The sequence below is a fragment of the Trichogramma pretiosum genome, unplaced genomic scaffold (genome assembly GCF_000599845.2).
Source record: "Trichogramma pretiosum strain Unisexual culture from Peru unplaced genomic scaffold, Tpre_2.0 scaffold12, whole genome shotgun sequence".
Taxonomy (NCBI): Eukaryota; Metazoa; Arthropoda; class Insecta; order Hymenoptera; family Trichogrammatidae; genus Trichogramma; species Trichogramma pretiosum.
In genome coordinates, this window is record NW_019641690.1 from 1,655,125 (window position 1) to 1,674,285 (window position 19,161).

A 19,161-nucleotide genomic window follows, 5' to 3' on the forward strand; every position below is an offset into this window, starting at 1 on the left:
GACGCACCAACGATGACTGAAATTTTGCGCGAGCGGCGAATGTGAATCAACTCCGTTACAAAAAGGAGTCTGCACTCAGCAAGCAGCAGCAGTCAGTGTCAGGCGCCGCGGCGGAGGCTCTGCAAAAATTTCTGCGCTGCTGCCGATGCGCGGCGCGGCGGTTAATTCGAAACGGTCGTCGCGTTCGAAGTTTTGAACGTCGGCAGCGACGAGACATCGAAACTCGTTCTCTTTATTCTTTTTCTTTTCTTTTCTCAAATGTACATATATTTGAAAAAGTTCGATCGCTGTTTGCAAGTTGTTCGTTTGTTTTTTTCTGTTGCTTTTTGATAATTCCATGCAAACATTTTTGTGTTAAAATTGTTGTATGTCCCGATAAAGTCGCTCGACTCTCTTTATTCAACTTTATCTTTACAGTTTTTTTAACATGACGCCACCGCCGCGGCCGACGTCGGCGAATCGATTACAAAAACAGCGACGAGAGCCTTTCAAAAAGGCCAGCCCCGCGCGCGATAACTAGGTATATGTATGCGATCACGCGACTACAATGTGTAGAATATTCAAATTACCACCGAATTCCGTTAGGTGAGTTGTTTTTTTTTTATAAATGTGTATATTTTTTAAATCGCCGAACAATCTTCGATCGAACTCCACTGTCTTCTCTGCAGTGCTAAAATACGTTTATTACGAAACTCGATGGCACGCGTTCCGATGGGATTTTCGAGATTCGTTTTTCCTGGTTCTTTTTAATTAATAAATTTTTGCTATACTTTTTGAAACTTGTCAGCGATAAATGACCAGTACGATTCAAGAGCTTTCGAGATCCAGACGTAAGAGGCTCAATTTCTATCGGTGAAAAATCTCGTTCTCACTCGTTTTTAACAAATTAACAATATCATCGAACAATTTTATTAACGCGCGCATGGATCGAAGATTAGAATTCGAGTACTCGAATTCCTAAAGTAAAACTCACGAGATAACGAGCAAATAGATAATAAAACATTTTCCTCGCGTTTCAATAAATTTTCATTTTATAAATTAAACTTCGCGACTCGAGCATCGCATTCGTATTAAAAATGTATAGAATCCGACGCGCGCGCGCGCGAAATGGACGTTAACTCCGCGCGCGTTTTACCGATACTATTATTAGGTCAATGACACAGTTTGTAATCTTACGTAATTCGACGCGATACATCATTAATTTCGCGTTCAAAGTTTCCGAGATTATTGCTGCGCGCGTTCGTTTGTTTTGAGAAAATATATAAATACGACATCGTTCCAGGATGCAAGCGGGCCGTAATCTCGCGCGCGTTACACAATAATACAAATTAATAAAAAAAATTTGATCGTCGCGCGCGCGCAAAAAAAAAATCATAAAAGTGAAAGTACACGGTGATATACCATTTTATATGAATCGTGAGCATGGCTGACATATATACTTATAGCTCTCGAGAGTTCAGAGCTGTCATCGACGCACAGAGAGATGAGTCGTAGAAGAGGAGGAAGAAGATGAAGAAGCAGAGGCCAGAGGCAGGCAGAAGGTCGCGGGGTATTACGGAGCTCGTCTCGCGAGGCACGCATCACAACTCGTCCGAATTAATTTTTATTGCCTACGTGATGTTGACAAAATCAGTAATGGAGGATATACGTATAATATGAAGAAAAAAAATTTGCATGATTTTCGTTTTTATCAATGTATCGATTTCTTTTCGAGCGAGAGAGAGAGAGAAAATAAAAAATTCGCTCGCGCGCGCACGAGCGCTCACTGATATCTCTCAGGAATTAAAAATATTCAAATGACTTCGTGGAGCGAGCAGAAAACTCGCAATAGACAAGAGTCTTTTTCGCGCTTTTTGAGTAAAATCGAGCTAGGTATATACAATTGACTAAATTGTTTAAAATTAGCTTATCAGCGGCTAAAATTGAGCTCGAATTTACCGGTTTCTCAGCGTCGAGAGATTATACGCGCGATTGTTGTTTGATTTATTTAGAAAGGTGCGGGTGCAAATTTATCGATTAAACGCGCGCGGGCTCGCTGCAAGAAGTGCTACCGAAGAGCGCGCAGCAACCGATTTATGCGAGTTCTCTATTTTTTTTCCTCACGAGCAAAACGATAAGCGGCTTATAGAAAACTATTACAAATGTCTCCGTCTTGATGCAAACTCCCAAAATATCTGCGGAATGTATTATCAAGTATTTTCAATAATTCATAAAGTCCATCGATATTTTTCCAAATAGTATCAATCGATTTTTTGAATTTAACATCGAAACCTCGATGCTCGGGTGGGGACGCGAGAAAGAAAAAGAAGAATCGATTAATTTGACGCGCGTGCAAATATTTATTGTATTTCTGTATGCGCCACTCATCGACGTAATATATTTTGCCAAACGAATGCGCGAGAACCACAGACGACCGGGAGCATCAGCCGATTTTTGTGTGTTCATACGTGCGCGCCATTATATTCATTAAACACGTGAATTATGTGTTTCTAATGCGTGTAAGCGCGCGTGCGGCCGCTCGAATTTTTCATTATTATTATTTTTTTTTTATATTTAATATAACGTCAAAATAAGTCGATTAGCTCCACGGGCCATACGTACGGCACACGTGCGCGTCGCCTCGTATGCGCACGAAATCGCAGCGATAAATGTTCGGCTCTTGCGATTTTTTAGCGCCACTTGCGTGCGTTCAACGATAATAGGAACGAGCGAGAAAATATCGTATGGTTATATTATAATACGCTTTCGCGAGGTGGATCGAAAAGGCTAATATCGTAGTTTTTCTGCGGTGAAAGTAAACGAGCATTAATAGAATTTCCGGATTTCGATCTTAGTTGCTTGGGGGAGAGCTGTTGGCTGGTGGGACATAATATGTTGCCGAGATCACGCGTCATTTATAGATTTTGTAAACATTCCCAGACCTGCCCCCTTTCTTTGACATAATGTGAGTCGTGTTTCGTGTGTGTACAAACACACTTTTTATGTCGAATCAGTCAGAACAAAATAACGATACTTCCGGTTTGCTTAAAGCCGAGTACAAAAAATAAATACGCATTCTTCGGGTGGCCTGCAGAATTTTCTACGATAAGAATTTGCGCGTAACTCACGCGTTCAATTACCCGTTGAGAGCAATCAAAACAATCGATGCGTTTCAGTTACGATATTTTAAGTTTGCCGAACGGTTTCGTTATATGATATTATTGATGTGAAAATTCAAACAATCATTTGAATTGTACTTTTTATGGAGAAATAAATTTATTCTATGTACGGATGCCTAAAAACAGACAAGCATGCAAATTGATCGAATAAAATTTATACATTCTACAATATTTAACAAAAAGAAACCCAGAAATGTATGTTAGAACATGAGTGAATTGCTCACATAACTATATTGGAGATTAAAATCATATATTTTCAAAAAATGTCTAGAGTCCCTAGGCTCTACGAATATTTCAGTGAGACGACGCGCGCGCCTTTCGATATTGATAAAAATTCTACATCCTCATATAAGTTATATCAATCAATTCGTTAGAGCCACACAATTATGTAGAAAGAAAAAAAAATGGGGGTAGCTGAACTCGTTTCCGAGAAAAATGCTGTTGAAAATTGCAATTTTAACATAGACTCGTATAGGAAATGATCTTGTTTCGATAATAACTTTTGTAGAAAATTCTACATCCTCATAAAAGTTATATCAATTGATTTGTTAGAGTTTCACGAATCGTTTCCTGTAAAAAAATAGGGGTAGCTGACCATTCTAAGAAGATAATCTGCTTTATATGGTCAATTTTGTGGTGCGACCCGAAGCAGACAGCAGCAATGCAGTGCGCACGAAAGCGCGCGAAATTCAAATGCGCTTCAAAAAAAAAAAAAAAATAGTGTTAATATTTTTTTAATAAAAGCCTTTTTTTACAGAATTTATACTTTGAATACAAACATTCTTTAAATAAATTTTTTAATGAATATTTAACAATTATATAATTAAAAAATTCTTATAGTTTAAAAAAATTGTAAACAATATAAAATGATAAAATGTTTGCTTATGCTATTTATCAGTGGAAAATAAGCTTTAAATAACATTAATTATTGCTTTGTTTTTTGTAATCCGAGGTTTCCCATTAATACTTTCTTGTAGCAATAATTTTAAAGATTCATGCCCTCATGTTTCAAACGTATTTTGTAAAACAGTTTTACTTAATCCCATCTTAGCCATTTTCGATAACATACCGGCTGATATTTTTTTTTTTATAATCAACTAGGGAGGCTCTATTAATTTTAATCATATTATTACTCACAAATATCGAATTTTATCGCAGCTGCACATGAGCCGTGATGTAAATAAAAGCTGACGACAAGTCTGCACTCTGCTACTCTGCTCGCGACTAGTCGCAGAGCACATGCGCAGTACGTTGCGCGCTGCACCATGCATTAGCGCTCCGCGAGCTTAATGTAAAAAACATTGCAGCGAAAGAGCCTCCTTATAAGAGGTTATCTTGCGCACACGTTTCGACTCATAGAGGCAGACGACGATAGACGCTGAAGCACGTGTGTGTCATAAAAAGCTGATTAAAAGTTTCTTTCAATTTCAGTATAAAAGTATATCAACATTCCTATCAACATGGTTAAAGTACCAAAAACAAAGAAAAGGAAAGCAGTAGAAGAACCTACACCTGTAGAGGAGTTGACAAAACTAGATGCTAAAAGGATCTCTGATGAACCCGTAGCAAAAAAGGTCAGTGTTACAACCTGTCTATCATTATAAGATAGCTGTAATTTACTTTATGAAAAAACTTTATAAAATGAATTAATTTTTCAGACCAAATGGGTCAATAAACAACGTGTTTTGATCTTTGCGACTCGAGGGATAAATCACAAAAACCGTCATCTGATGGAAGATTTAAAAACTCTTATGCCTCATTCAAAGCCTGAAGCTAAGATGGAGCGTACACCAGACTTACGTATCGTGAATGAAATTTGTGAATCAAAAAATTGCAACAAAGCAATTTTATTTGAAGGCAGGAAAAAGAGAGATCTGTATATGTGGATGTCAAATGTGCCAAAAGGTCCATGTATCAAGTTTCTTGTAGAAAACAGTGAGTATCATAACAATGCTCGCAATGCATCATTCAATCATAAAAATTTTCTATGATAGTAGAAATGAATTACTGATTTCACGATTTCTTAATTATTTATGTTTCTTTCTTTTGATTATAGTCTATACAATGAGTGAATTGAAAATGACTGGTAATTGCTTAAAAGGCTCCAGGCCATTGTTATCGTTTGATGAAGTTTTCACTACTTTGCCTCACTTGCAATTAATGAAGGAATTATTATCACAAATCTTTGGAGTTCCTAATTATCATCCAAAGAGTCAACCTTTCTTTGACAAAGTGTATACGTTTTCTTATATGGATAACCGAATTTGGTTCAGAAATTTCCAAATCATCTCAGAAGAAGGTGAACTTGCAGAAATAGGGCCACGATTTGTGCTCAATCCAGTTAAAATATTCAATGAAAGTTTTGGTGGTGATACTCTGTGGGATAATCCTCATTATATATCCCCAGCTAAGGTAATCTTTTTTTTCTTTAAATTGTATTTTTAATATGAATGTATACAAGATATTAATTTTTAATTTTTATTACAGTTACGTCAAGCCTTTAACAAACAAGCAGGAAACAAATATATGAATAGAATAGAACAAAGAATTGCTGCTAAAGTTAGTAAACCAGAGGTGTCATATCCAGTTGATCTAATAGATGATATATTCAAAGAGAACGTAGACTAAAAATTCACACGGACGATGAAAAGTTGTATAATAGAACAATATCATTTTAGATAATAAAATTTTGTAATTAATAGGTATTGAAATTTACCTTCTGTATAATGAAAAATACTAATTCACCAATGAAAAATAAATTTTTTTATTTACAAATTATAGACTCTCTATATGCTCTCTTCAAAACCCTTCTATATCAAAGAGCTTGTGTTTCGATAAAACTGTTTCGATCAACTAATTGTTCATGTTTCACCAAGGGTTGATCATTTCCTAAAAATAATGACATTCACTTAGCTGTTTGCAAAAGTAATAGTAGTATACGATACGATAAAGTGGATCAGAAAAACTTAAAAAAACTTAAGAAAACTTAAGTGTAAACTTTTTTTTAATATACACAATATTGAATTCACAATTGAATTCAAAATATTAAAACTCAACATCAAGATACAATCTTACTTATGAAATAACATGAGGTATCATGTGCTTCATAGCAAATTTCATAGGACCAAAAAAAAAATGAAAATATGATTAATAATTAATTTGATTTTATAAGTATTCATATACCAAAATAATAAATGTATTGATTTTTGGGCAAGTACTTCCACGATTTCCAGTTATATTTCGAAATAATCAATACAATATTTGTAAAATTTTAAATTTTATTAACTTCCTTAAGTCTGATAAGCCTATTTTATTGATTTGGATAGTACAATTTAACTTAAGCAGCAAGTCTTACTAACTAAATAATCGTTTAGGTACTTTCACATAAACAAGAGGTTCATCAATTTTTTTTCCTTATTGAATTTGAGTTTTTATTGTATCATTATTTTGTTACCCAATTTTAAGCATTAAAGATTTGGAAATAGATAATGTATTAAAGCTAACATTCTTTAACTCTTCGATATAAATTTTTATTTTTAACTGCATACAATTCGTAACTCGTGGTAAAAGACTCAATTAGGAAATTTCTTAAAAAGGACCAACTGTTGAAGTAAAATTTTACTGTTTAATTATATTTATTTGGGTTTTAATGAATCTTTCGCCTAATAAAAATATTCAGCTACAATAAACTTTCTTATAATTACAGTTTTCGTAAAACCGGAACCGATATCCTTATTCTTTGTCTCTCCGACCAATTGGTTTTGGAATTTCTTTGCTCTACTCATCGACTTTTCATAACATTAAATATAATCACTTGTCTGACATTGGTTATAAATTTTAATAAGAGCAAGATGATTTCCACTAGACCCAAGAGAGTCCACACGATCTGATTTCATCTTTGGGAAGATAAAATATGAAACTATTGAGATCGTTGACAAGTTAAGATTTCAAACTGCTTCACTTTGTAAGGAGAATGTATAAACAGATGAATCGGTAACTTAATTGTAAACAATATGATTAATTGAACGATTTTCACATCGTCCCTTGCAAAAATTAATCATGTTTATAGTAAAAACAAATTAGTTTGAATATTGACTTTCTCGATCAAGTAAGCTATAATACCAAAACAAAAGTTCAATTCAATTTCCGTGGCACCAAACAGAAGGATCCATCGTTCAATTTAGGTACCATAATGGATAAGAGTGAGGAGAAATCCGAAGATATTGTATCGAGAAATAATATAAGTGAACACGACATTGTTGTTACAAACGACACAAAATACATTTGTGATATTTGTCAGGAGGCATTTACACTAGAATCAAGCATGATTACACACCGAGATACAATTCATAGTGAACAAAAAAATTATGCATGCGACAAGTGCGAAAAAAAGTTTGAGTTCCGAAGTCATTTAAGTAGGCATCAAATATCAGAACACAAAGGCTGCAAAAATTTCACATGCGACAAGTGCAAGAGAAAATTTGAAAATAAATCAAATTTGATTAATCATAAAAAAATATTCCATGAAGTCGTTAAAGATTACTTATGCGAAAAGTGCGCCAAGAGATTTGGAAAGAAACGGAGTTTGCTCTTACACATAAAGACGGTACACGATGGTTACAAAGATTTCGCCTTTAAAGTCTACAATAATTACTTATGTGACAATTGCGGGAAGAAATTTGAAAATAAATCGGGTTTAGTCTTGCACATAACAACAGTCCATGCTGGTCGCAAGGATTACGCATGTAACAATTGTGAGAAGAAATTTGGACGAAAATCGAGCTTGTCCCTACACGTAAAAACAATACATGAAGGTCAGAAAGATTACGGATGCAATAATTGCGATAAGAAATTTACCCAAAAAGGAAATTTGCTCTACCACCAAAAGACAGTACACGAAGGTCACAAAGATTTCGCATGCAACAAGTGCGAGAAGAAATTTGGACAAAAATCAGACTTGCTGAGGCACCAAAGGACAGTACACGAAGGTAATAAAGATTACGCATGTGACAAATGCGAGAAGAAATTCGGACAAAAACCGCATTTGCTGTGCCACCAAAGGACAGTACACGAAGGTCGGAAAGATTACGCATGCAACAATTGCGAGAAGACATTTGGACACAAATCACATTTGCTGATCCATCAAAGGACAGTTCATGAAGGTTGTAAAGATTATTTATGTGATAAGTGCGAAAAGAAATTCGGATTTAAATCGGCTTTACTTTTGCATCAAAAGACAGTCCATGAAGGTCGTAAAGATTACACGTGCGGCAAATGTGAGAAGAAATTTGTACGTAAAGATTATTTGCTTATCCACCAAAGAACAGTACATGATGGTCGCAAAGATTATGCCTGCGATCTTTGCAAGAAAAAATTTGTACAAAAATCAAGTTTGCTCACTCACCTCAAGACAATACACGATGGTCGAAAAGATTTTGATGCAACAAATGCGAGAAGAAATTTAAACTTAAATTCGGTTTGCTATGCCACCAAAAGACAGTTCATGAAAAGCGGAAAGATTATGAATGCGAAAAGTGTGAGAAGAAATTCGGACAAAAATCGCATTTGTTGAGCCATCGAAGGATAGTCTACGAAGGTCTGAAAAATTTTGCATGTGGCAAGTGCGAACAAAGATTTAGATATAAATTGTACTTGCTGAAACACCAAAAAGCAGTCCATGAAGATCGAAAATATTACGGATATGACAAATGCGAGAAGAAATTCGGACGTAAAGAGCATTTGCTTCTCCACCAAAAAAAAGGACATGAAAGTTACAAAGATTTTCCATGAGACACGTGTGAAAAGAAGCTTGCACAAAAATCAGGATTGTTGAGGCACAAAAGGACAGTTCACGAAGATCATTAAGATTTTGTGTACCTTCGCCGAATTTGAGCTGACACCGAAAAATAGTCTATAAAATTCTCAAACCATCTATCGGACATGCAGCATGATGAAAAATTGTATAATAGGATAATTTTATTTTAATAATGAATTTTTTTAATTTATTTCGTATATGATTTAGTTGCGCCCACTATATTTTTTTTATAATGGAAAATTAATTTTTAAATGTACAAATTTTAATTGGTTTTACTCTCTTCGAAATAAGTATCTTATCTTATTCAAAAGCTTTAAAATTGGATGAAATTCCTTGCTTTTCTATGGTTCATAAAGGGTACTTTAAATTGAATGATGAATCGAAAACTATAGTTTAATTGCCAATTAATTCATTGAAGTACTTTTAATAAAAAACAAATTACACTTTAATAATTAATGTTATCATCGAACGACTTTTCCAAATTGAAACAAAGAGCTCGATTTTTTACGTGGGAGTTTTAAATGATCAGTCGTTAAAACGCGTGAATTGTCGCGCACCGGGCGCTCGATTTCCTGACTTATCACGATAAAATATTACAGTTGTGTCGATCGATGCGATCGCGAGCCGCTTAATAGCAAAAAAAAAAAAAAAAAAACTGCGCGAGCGCACGAAGATTTTCTAAATTTACCCCGGGCAGCAGCAGCAGCTGTTGTATATGTATGTACTAATTGTACACGTGGTTCCGGCAAAACGCGCAACTCGCCGTCGCGGTTTCGTCATCAGCTTAAACTTATACATTACAGCTTACAGAAGCGGCAGTAGCAGCAGCAGTAGCAGCGGTGGTACACACACACATCGTTTGGTCGAAGCAGTTGGTCGAACAGCTGCTGAAAAAAAAAGTTTCAAATCTCCTTGGCTCTTTTTTCGTATCGCAAAAAGTCTCAGAAAAATGTGCGGTTTGTGGGCCCTGTTCGGTTTTGATACCGATTCCCTTACCTGCGTTTGCGACAACTTCAGCAAGATATCGCATCGCGGACCCGACGCATACAAAATCGAGCACGACAGCCGCATACCGGTAAGATAACGGCCGGACAGAAACTCGTGGATCATTTTTCATATCTTTTTTTTTCATTGATTTTTCACGATTGTTCGGCATGTCATTTAACTTTTTGCATCTTCGCAGAACTCCTTCTTGGGCTTCCACCGATTGTCGATCGTTGACAGTCTGTGCGGAATGCAGCCCATAAGGGTGTACAAGTACCCATTGCTGTATCTGCTCTGCAACGGAGAGATCTACAATTATCAGACAGTAAGTAATGACAATTCGAATCTAGCTGATTTCTTGATGAATTGATTGTCGCGTATGAATTTTTTACCGCATTTTCGACGAAATAAAATTTATTGACCGTTAAATCGATTATTTCTAGCTCAAGGAAACCCATGGATTTGAATACTACACCAAATGTGATGTTGAAGCACTCATGCATCTTTATGCTACTGAAGGAGCAGATGGTGTATGTAAGAATTTGGATGGAGTTTTTGGCTTTTGTTTACTGGATGCTGAAAAGAAAAAAATCTTGCTTGGAAGAGATCCCTATGGAGTGAGACCTTTGTTCAGAGTGTATACTGAAGATGGACACTTGGCTGTTGCTTCTGAGAGCAAAGTAAAAAAATTTTAGATAATGCTTTTGAAATCTTTCTTCTATCAATGGCTTTCTTAATTTATAATCTCTTTCAATCATTTAGGCTATCGTTAAGATCTCCAACATGCTGAAGGGTGAACATAAAATGGAACCATTCCCCCCTGGCACATATGAAGAGTATGATGTGTTGGAAAATGGACGTGTTAAATTTGTGAGAAGACATCGTTACCATGAACCTGGACTAAAGCCAACTTTCAAACCTTTCCTTCCATGGGCTGGTACTTATCCAAATTTTAATTATTTCCTTAATATTAATATAATCTAATAATTTGGATCATTTTATTTAGAATTGAGTTCTGACAATGTTCAGGAAAATATTAAAAAACTATTCACGGCTGCTGTTGAAAAACGTTTGATGGCTGAAAGAAGAATAGGATGTTTGTTGTCAGGTGGTTTGGATTCAAGTTTAGTTTCTGCTCTTCTTGTTAAACTTGCTAAGGAACACAACCTGCCTTACAAAATTCAAAGCTTTTCTATTGGTATGGAAGGCAGTCCCGATATATTAGCAGCTAGACAGGTACATTTTATACATAAATATCTCCCACAACTTTTATCATAAAATCTGTTTTAAATTCTACATTGAAATTTTTTTAATCTTTTAATTCAGGTAGCCGATCACATAGGAACTGAACATCATGAAGTTATTATAACTCAAAAGGACATTTCAGATGTACTTGATGATGTCATATACCATCTTGAAACATTTGATATAACAACAATCAGAGCTTCTATTGGGTATACATTTTTATAAATTTTTATTTTTCATTCAACAATTCATGAATAATAATCTAATCATTTTATTTTACAGAATGTACTTGTTGGCAAGATATATTAAGAAAAACACAGAAACTACTGTAATTTTCAGTGGCGAAGGAGCAGATGAATTATCTCAAGGCTACATCTATTTTAGAGATGCTCCAAGCGCATATGATGCTCATAACGAATCAATAAGATTGTTAAAAGACATTTATTTGTATGATGGTCTTCGAGCAGACAGGACAACCAGTGCTTTTAGCTTAGAATTAAGAGTACCATTCTTAGACTTGCAATTCACTAACTATTATCTTTCCCTTGAAGCTGCTACAAGACAACCACAAAGTAAGTCTTTAACAAATTATTATTTATGACTTTTTTTAAATTTACTTTTTTTATAAAAAGATAAACAAGTTTGCTTCATATAACTAAATTCACTTTCTAGTAGTCTCTAATGATTTTTATTTCTTTCTTTTAGATGGTGTTGAAAAGCATTTGCTTCGATCATCATTTGATGATAAGAGTCTATTGCCATCAAATATTTTGTGGAGGGCTAAAGAAGCGTTCAGTGATGGTGTGACATCAGTGAAAAAATCTCTGTTTGATATCATTAATGATATTGTACAAGAAAGAGTCAATGACGAGGATTTAGAAAAAGCTGCTGAAACCTATCCTCACTGTACGCCAAAAACTAAAGAAGCTTATTATTACAGGTAAGTTTTGTAGTTTAATTCTGTTTAATGCTGTTCAATACATGACACAATAATTTGGGCCAACAGATCAGTATTTGAAAAGCATTATGGTGGACATGCTGAGAACCTCATCCCTTACTTCTGGATGCCAAAATGGGTCAAGGGAGTAACAGATCCATCAGCTCGATTCATCTCTCATTATGAAAATAAAGAAGAAGCATAAATAAATGGAAAATAGTTTGAATCAATTTCGTAGATACAATTCAACATTTTTTTTCAAAAAAGGTTGTATTATGAAGATCTGAGCTACTTGCACCAAGTAAAGCAGTTATGTTTTTTATAAATATTTGGATTATTATTTGAATAAATAATCAAAAAAATTATACAACCTCACTCAAGTTGCATTTTTTCAAGCCTAAAGCTTTCAATAACATTATATTAAAATTTATTGAAATTCAAGATTCATCATTAACGAGATATCTGAGAAAATAATAACCTACGAGTTCGATGTAAAAGTAACCGTTTTACATATATTACACGTACGGAGTATACCTATGTTAATGAATTATACCTTAGGCAGATTTTTAATGCTAGTTTAATGAAAATAAAAATCACTGAAGTTTTTATCCAATCATCTCACTACGACTCTTAATTTTTAAACGTAACTAAAGAAGCTCACGATTCCAATTCATGCTCCAACATTTAGTTTAGTTCTGCTCGAGCAGAAGTTCAATGTCAACTAGGACTGCCTACTGCCTAGTGGTACTTTTTATTTGTTTATATTTCAAATTGTTTGAAGCTCTCTGACGCATGCGCCTCCAAGATAAAATGGCGCTACGCTTACAGATCGCAGCATCGGAATAATACAGAATGCAGTCATTGGTGGATTTGCCGTTTATTATCGATGTAGTCGCAGACGTACTCCGTTGTCACTCGTATCGTACTCGTATATATATAATATATATACGTAAACGCGAAAGCACACATACACACACTTCGCGAAAGTAATCAAAGCGAGCAGCTCAACAGTCCCTCACACACGTATAAAACGTATATATACAGCAGTTGACGTGCACTGTCCCCACGCATATGTCGCTGTTCATGGCATATAACTACGTTAATACGATCTAATATATCGTCGACGTGACTCACCATCGTCAGCAGTCGATATACACATACATGTTATATATCAGATCAAGCTCCAGTTGATTATTTCTGGAGGCACAGTACATATATACGCACGCACGAGTCGCGACTCGAGATATCGCAATTTGCCGCGTATACGGTGCTTTTGAGGAGTGTCGTGATTGAGTTTTTACTCCGTTAATTGCAGCACAGGTGCGTTATCGTGACAATCGAGTTTTCCACAATTTGGCTTTTTCTTTCCAATTTTTTGACAGCAGATCGTTGTAGAACTTGTATGATCATTAAATGCTCGTTGTAAAGTTGTTTATTAAAAAAAATGCGAGTTACTGTTTACTAAAATGCGATTTTCAATTCGTTTGCAGTCAAGATGGTGAAGCTTTATGCCTTAACAATCCTTCATAAAGGACCCAATGCAGCAACTGCTCTCAAGTCAGCTTACGAGGTGGATTCTTTTTCTTACTTTCAACGAAACAGCGTTAGGGAATTCATGACATTTGTCAGTAAAACAATTACGGAAAGAACTCAAATAGCTGCAAGACAAAGTGTTAAAGAAGGAGGTACAAGTCAATATTTTATCATATTTTTTATATATTCTTGTTCCTCCTCTTGTATACTAATTATTTTATATTTACAGAGTATATGTGTCATGTATATGTGAGAGGAGATGGTTTGGCAGGTGTTCTTATATCAGATCATGAATATCCTAATAGAGTATCTCATACCTTGATTACTCAAGTTCTGGATGAATTTACTTCCAAATATCCACCTCATCTCTGGTCATCTTTGAAAGAATCTACTGTGGATTTTCAACAAGCTCATGTTTACTTATCAAAATATCAAAATCCTAGGGAAGCTGATGCATTGACTAAAATGCAAGAAGATTTAGATGAAACTAAAATTATTCTCGTAAGTATCCAAAAATGATTTTTTGAAAAATATTTTTGCCATTAAATTATCTCAGTATTTAAATCTCTTTACAAATTTTGTTTTAGCATAATACACTGGAAGCAGTATTAGAGCGAGGAGAAAAATTAGATGATTTGGTATCAAAGTCTGAGGGCCTTAGTATACAATCTAAAGCCTTTTACAAGACTGCTAGGAAGACAAATTCTTGCTGTAGCCTTGCCCCATGAAGCGATAATACAGCTGTGCTGTAAACATTTATAATTATAAATTTTGATGACCATTCTACAATTTTTGAAAGTGTTTTACTCTTTACTTGGAGACATGTCTATATTATCTTATAAGACCTATATACTTGGATCTGTAAATATTATCAATGAGGCATGTTGAAATTTTATGCATAAAAATTTAAATGTTGCTCCAATATAATTGTGGTGTCAGATTTAAGTGGTTCACTGCCTGAAGATTTAAATATTTAGTAAAAATGATCATTAACAGTTTTAAGTATTAGATTGATACAAAGTATGAAAAGAAATGAGTGAATGATGTAGGTAAATTAATTTAAACTGCATTGATAATAGGAATCACGCATTCAAGATTCAATTCTATTACAAAAATACAGTTTTAAATTTTTGTTTTAAAGACACATTCATTGTAATTGAATTATATTCATCAAACAGAATTTAAGATTTTTGTATTTTAACAGACAGGTACGAACTAGTTAGTCTAAAGTAGTTTATTTAAAGTAGGATCTGGCATCCAGTTAGAATATTGAGGGGCTTTGTTGTTAATAAATTCTAAATGATTACTGTAATCCTACTCACATTGCAGGGCTTATAAAACTTTGAAATAAGATTAATCCATATAGAGTTTTAATAATTAAAAATTTGTATTAGCTCTGTGTATAATGGGTATAATCATTTGTCATGTAAATATTTTTTCTTTAAATTAAATAGCAAGTATTTAAATAGTTGTTATTTAATTCCTTTATCTATTGAAGCAACTATAAGATGTATATTCTTTCAATGTAAAGTATAAAAATTAGTATTTGATCTGTAATTAATTGTCATAGTTTCAGAATTTTCTCGAATAAACTTTATAAAAAGATTTATTTTATAATGAATAAAGGAAAAGCTACTGACATTTTTTAAAGTATTTACAAGTACTTTGATAAGTTAATTAAAGGAAACTGAAAAGTCAACAAATTATTTTAAGCTTCGAATGTTTTAAAATGTATGTTAATCAATTCAATTCAAGTTCATGTAAAAAAGAAAAATTTTCTTGACAATCTGGTTAATTTTTAAAATCACCTTTCACTTGAATTCATACTGTATTGAAAAAATTAAAATTTTGATGATTATAAAATGATATTTATTTAGTAGTATATTTTTCTACCTTATTTATTGTGTACATTTTTCATTTACAAATAGTTCCATTGAATGGAATAATATTTAAAATTTTCATATTTATTTATTTTTTACCATCAAGACGTGCTTTTCTTTCATAATATTTCTTCATTAAAGGAGTTACATGATCAGGGCGAAGGTATGGTCTTGTTCTCATCATGATATCTTTGATGGAATCACCTTTATGGGGGTGGAACTTAGGATCATATTCAGAGTCCTTGACCTTAAATAAATATTGATATGAGATAATCATATGAGAAATAGTATTAAAAAATTTTTTACTGCAATGAAAATTATTTTCTTACTTCTGCCCAGACATCATCCCAAACTTCTATATCGTTTCCAGAAGCACATATTTCTGGTACATCTGTTCTCATGATGTCCATATTATGAAGGTATTGGTCACGATCATAAGTATAATGTTTTGTGTGCACTTTCCAAATCCACCCACCAGGAAACCTCCAATCTTGTAATTTAACATCAAGCTCATCATAATCATCAAAATTTAAATTTTCGATGTCTTCAACTACAACTTCTGTATCTCCTCCCTGACTCCAATCATAAATTAGCATTAAACTGTGTTCACTAATTTTACTCAAATAATCTCTTTTATAATTTTCCTCTAGGTTCGACAAATATTTTTCGGTAATAACTGGAGAATTTTGTTCTTCTTTTCGTCCACGATTTTTAATGTTTTGCTGCAATTAAAATAAATTTTTAGTTAAGATAAGCATGCAGACATTTTTGCTAAAAAAACTCACTAGTAGTGAAAAACACTTATATACTTACAAGAGTTTTTTCAACTGGAACATCTAAATAAATAATTAAATGAGGTTTTAAATAAAAGTGCAGAGAGGCTAAACATAAATCTGTGTGTGCCTCTAAAGCACCAGCAGAAATGAATTTGTTTTGAGCCATTGCTTTGGCAAAAACTTGATCAGTCCATGGTGATCTCACAGTAACTACCCCTTGTCCTGTACAAAATAGATGTCCCAATGCCCACATCCACCTGTCTTGTCTCATCATCAGCATGTAGTTCTGCATAGCAGCTGTATTAATATCTGTGGGATTTTGCAAAAATCTCTCAATATCCCAAGACTGCACACTTTTAGGCAGTTTATGATCTAATGTACGTGCATCAAAACCCCAATGCGTAACTAGTAAATCATCGAAATTGGGTTGTGGTAAGTAAAGAAAGTCAAATTCTTTGGCCAGTTGTTTAGCTAGTTCATTTTTTCCTGATGCAGGTGGGCCATCAATTACAATGATCTTAGAGTGCTTGTGTACTCTGCATTTATGAGTGTCCAACAGCATATTCATTACACTGTATGGCTTTTCATGATATGGAAATGGCTTGATTAGTGGAACTTCATTTTCATCTCTGAAAGCAGCTCTAGTGAGTCCAGCTGCCTGGATCTTAATGACATTCTTCTGCGGAAGAATCTAAAAACATAATTCAATAATAAATACCCTAATTTGTGATGGTCAGTCAAACAATAAACTTTAACTTAAAATAATCCAGATAAATCATTTACATTCAACGGGTTTATTGAGTGAATAATAAAACTCTCCAATCGCATGAGCCAAAATATTATGCATGGAAATATTTAAAAATATATATTTGTGTTATTGTCGTTGACATGCTAACCTTACATAACTCCTTGGACACGACAGTCGAAGCGAACTTCGATGCGATACCACCTCGCAATACAACGAACATTTTCACAGTTCAGAATGATCCGAATTGACCTGCGAGTACAAGGCCACTGGGCCGCTTTTCCACCAATTTCTAGGATTCGGATTGAGTAATTTTCCACTTAATTTTTCGTTCGTCTGCGAAAGTCTGCGCGAAATATAGCAGACGGTGAATGTACAGTCATTCCATATTCGATTTCACCAGATGGCAATACGTGCGATTTTGACGGCAACTTACTTACGGCCCACCACCACTTGATATTAGAGTGCAAGTTTATATATGCATACACAGTACACTTACACATGTTTGAAGTCTGTCATATTTTGTTGATAGTAGATCTTTATTCGTTTGAATAGCGTACAAAATGGACCTAACTAAGTTACCAAACGAGAGAAAATTGTATCTTTGCAAGTGGTACTTTTACGGTAAGCAGTTTTATGATTTATTGAATAAATAATGTGAGGTTAAAAATCCTGTTTAGTTTTCAATAAAGTTTATGACTAACTTATGACTAATTCTTATTATTGTTCTTCCTTTACAGCTGGTTTTGCTTTGCTACCATTTCTATGGGCAGTGAACGCCATTTGGTTTTTTAAACAAGCATTTATTGTGCCTGCGTATGAAGAACAAAAACTTATAAAAAAATGTAAGATATCATTTTGATCATTATGTTTAAACTATAATAAAAACTTATATTTTCCTCATCTATATTAATAGAAAATTCAATTTTCACAAACTATAAAAAATTATTGAAATTTATGTTGATCTTATGTAGTTTCACTCTATTAATAGTTGGTTAATATTTTCATCGCGATCTCAATAACATTTTTTTTATTTTAATTAATTAAGTTTTGTTATGTGACTTGTTATTTTATTTCAGATGTAATTTTCTCTGGCATTGGGGCTATATTATCAGCATCATTATACATTTCGTGGATCGTAGTATTTCAAACTCAACGAACACATTGGGGTGAATTAGCTGATTCCATTACTTACCTTTATCCAGCTGGAAGTCCATAATGATTTAGATCATTTAAATTAATTATAAGTATTGAGGATAAATAAATATTTATATATAACACCATAAAACTATTGCAAAGTTATGCTTTATTAGAGACATACACAATCCAGTTTATCAACTTGTCTTGTGTTTCTCTTGAATTTTGTTTTTTCTTTCCATTATTTGTTAAGATAGGAAGTTATTGTTTGTTTATAGTGAACTAAATAAATTATTTGTATTATTGACTCTTTACAGTATAGATAATTATATAATAATTCAGAAGTTGCTTATCACTGAAAAATTTGCAGCATCAAATGTAAGAGGGGCCTATTGGCCAAATTCATCAAGATAGATAGATAGAGTTTTATTGATTAAAATCAAGAGCATAACACTGCACCGAACCACCGCCAAATTGAATTATACTTTCCTAACTAACTATGAGTTGAATCAAGCTGATGATTGCCATAATTGAAAGTCCAAGTGTTTTGGTACCTCTCACTAAAATGAAATGTCAACCATGCAGTATTCATCTCGTGTTTTCAAATTTAGTTTAAATCCAAACTAATTGAATTCATTAGTCCTTATTATAGTACTATTCATTTTATAGTAGTCACTCTTGACAAAATTTTTGTAATTGTAAATAATAATGATTTTTAATAAAAAAAAATTTAAACAATGGAGTCGAATACTGAGCGTACAATAATTTAGCATTATTTTTAAATAAATATTTTATTTTCAATAAATTATCTGTACTTGTCAACATGTAATAAAAATTTGTTGAGTAATTAACAAATTATAAAAATACACATTGATATTAAAAGTAAAGTTACAAATTGTATAAATATTTTTATAAAAATATGAGATTTCATTTTGTTATATTAAGTTATTT

General features: G+C 33.5%; 5 protein-coding genes across 6 annotated transcripts; 4 read left to right on the forward strand and 1 right to left on the reverse strand.

Annotated features, from left to right (window-relative positions):
- Positions 1–4,530: 4,530 nt before the first annotated feature.
- LOC106655345 (ribosome biogenesis protein BRX1 homolog) lies at positions 4,531–5,918 on the forward strand. Its single transcript, XM_014375677.2, has 4 exons — positions 4,531–4,732; positions 4,817–5,093; positions 5,215–5,570; positions 5,646–5,918. The coding sequence occupies exons 1-4, from the start codon at positions 4,619–4,621 to the stop codon at positions 5,784–5,786; spliced, it is 888 nt and encodes a 295-aa protein (XP_014231163.1). The 5' UTR covers positions 4,531–4,618; the 3' UTR covers positions 5,787–5,918.
- A 3,856-nt stretch (positions 5,919–9,774) lies between these two features.
- Positions 9,775–12,514, forward strand: LOC106655336 (asparagine synthetase [glutamine-hydrolyzing]). Its single transcript, XM_014375665.2, has 9 exons — positions 9,775–10,048; positions 10,157–10,282; positions 10,401–10,637; positions 10,720–10,894; positions 10,964–11,193; positions 11,284–11,411; positions 11,485–11,774; positions 11,908–12,142; positions 12,209–12,514. Exons 1-9 carry the CDS (start codon positions 9,923–9,925, stop codon positions 12,342–12,344), a joined length of 1,683 nt encoding a protein of 560 aa, XP_014231151.1. The 5' UTR covers positions 9,775–9,922; the 3' UTR covers positions 12,345–12,514.
- Positions 12,515–13,011: 497 nt separating this feature from the next.
- On the forward strand, positions 13,012–15,422 carry LOC106655357 (synaptobrevin homolog YKT6). 2 transcript variants are annotated; one of them, XM_014375701.2, is made up of 4 exons: positions 13,012–13,459; positions 13,630–13,824; positions 13,902–14,173; positions 14,260–15,421. In XM_014375701.2, exons 2-4 carry the CDS (start codon positions 13,635–13,637, stop codon positions 14,398–14,400), a joined length of 603 nt encoding a protein of 200 aa, XP_014231187.1. In that variant the 5' UTR covers positions 13,012–13,459; positions 13,630–13,634; the 3' UTR covers positions 14,401–15,421. The 2 variants fall into 2 exon arrangements, with proteins under 2 accessions (XP_014231187.1, XP_014231188.1); XM_014375702.2 differs by having other exon boundaries at positions 13,457–13,539; positions 14,260–15,422.
- Positions 15,423–15,576: 154 nt separating this feature from the next.
- LOC106655356 (NADH dehydrogenase [ubiquinone] 1 alpha subcomplex subunit 10, mitochondrial) lies at positions 15,577–17,445 on the reverse strand. Its single transcript, XM_014375700.2, has 4 exons — positions 17,225–17,445; positions 16,366–17,019; positions 15,882–16,274; positions 15,577–15,799 (listed from the first exon to the last, which is right to left on the reverse strand). Exons 1-4 carry the CDS (start codon positions 17,294–17,296, stop codon positions 15,641–15,643), a joined length of 1,278 nt encoding a protein of 425 aa, XP_014231186.1. The 5' UTR covers positions 17,297–17,445; the 3' UTR covers positions 15,577–15,640.
- A 147-nt stretch (positions 17,446–17,592) lies between these two features.
- On the forward strand, positions 17,593–18,952 carry LOC106655358 (gamma-secretase subunit pen-2). The gene is made up of 3 exons (XM_014375703.2): positions 17,593–17,697; positions 17,814–17,918; positions 18,153–18,952. Exons 1-3 carry the CDS (start codon positions 17,637–17,639, stop codon positions 18,290–18,292), a joined length of 306 nt encoding a protein of 101 aa, XP_014231189.1. The 5' UTR covers positions 17,593–17,636; the 3' UTR covers positions 18,293–18,952.
- Positions 18,953–19,161: the final 209 nt, after the last annotated feature.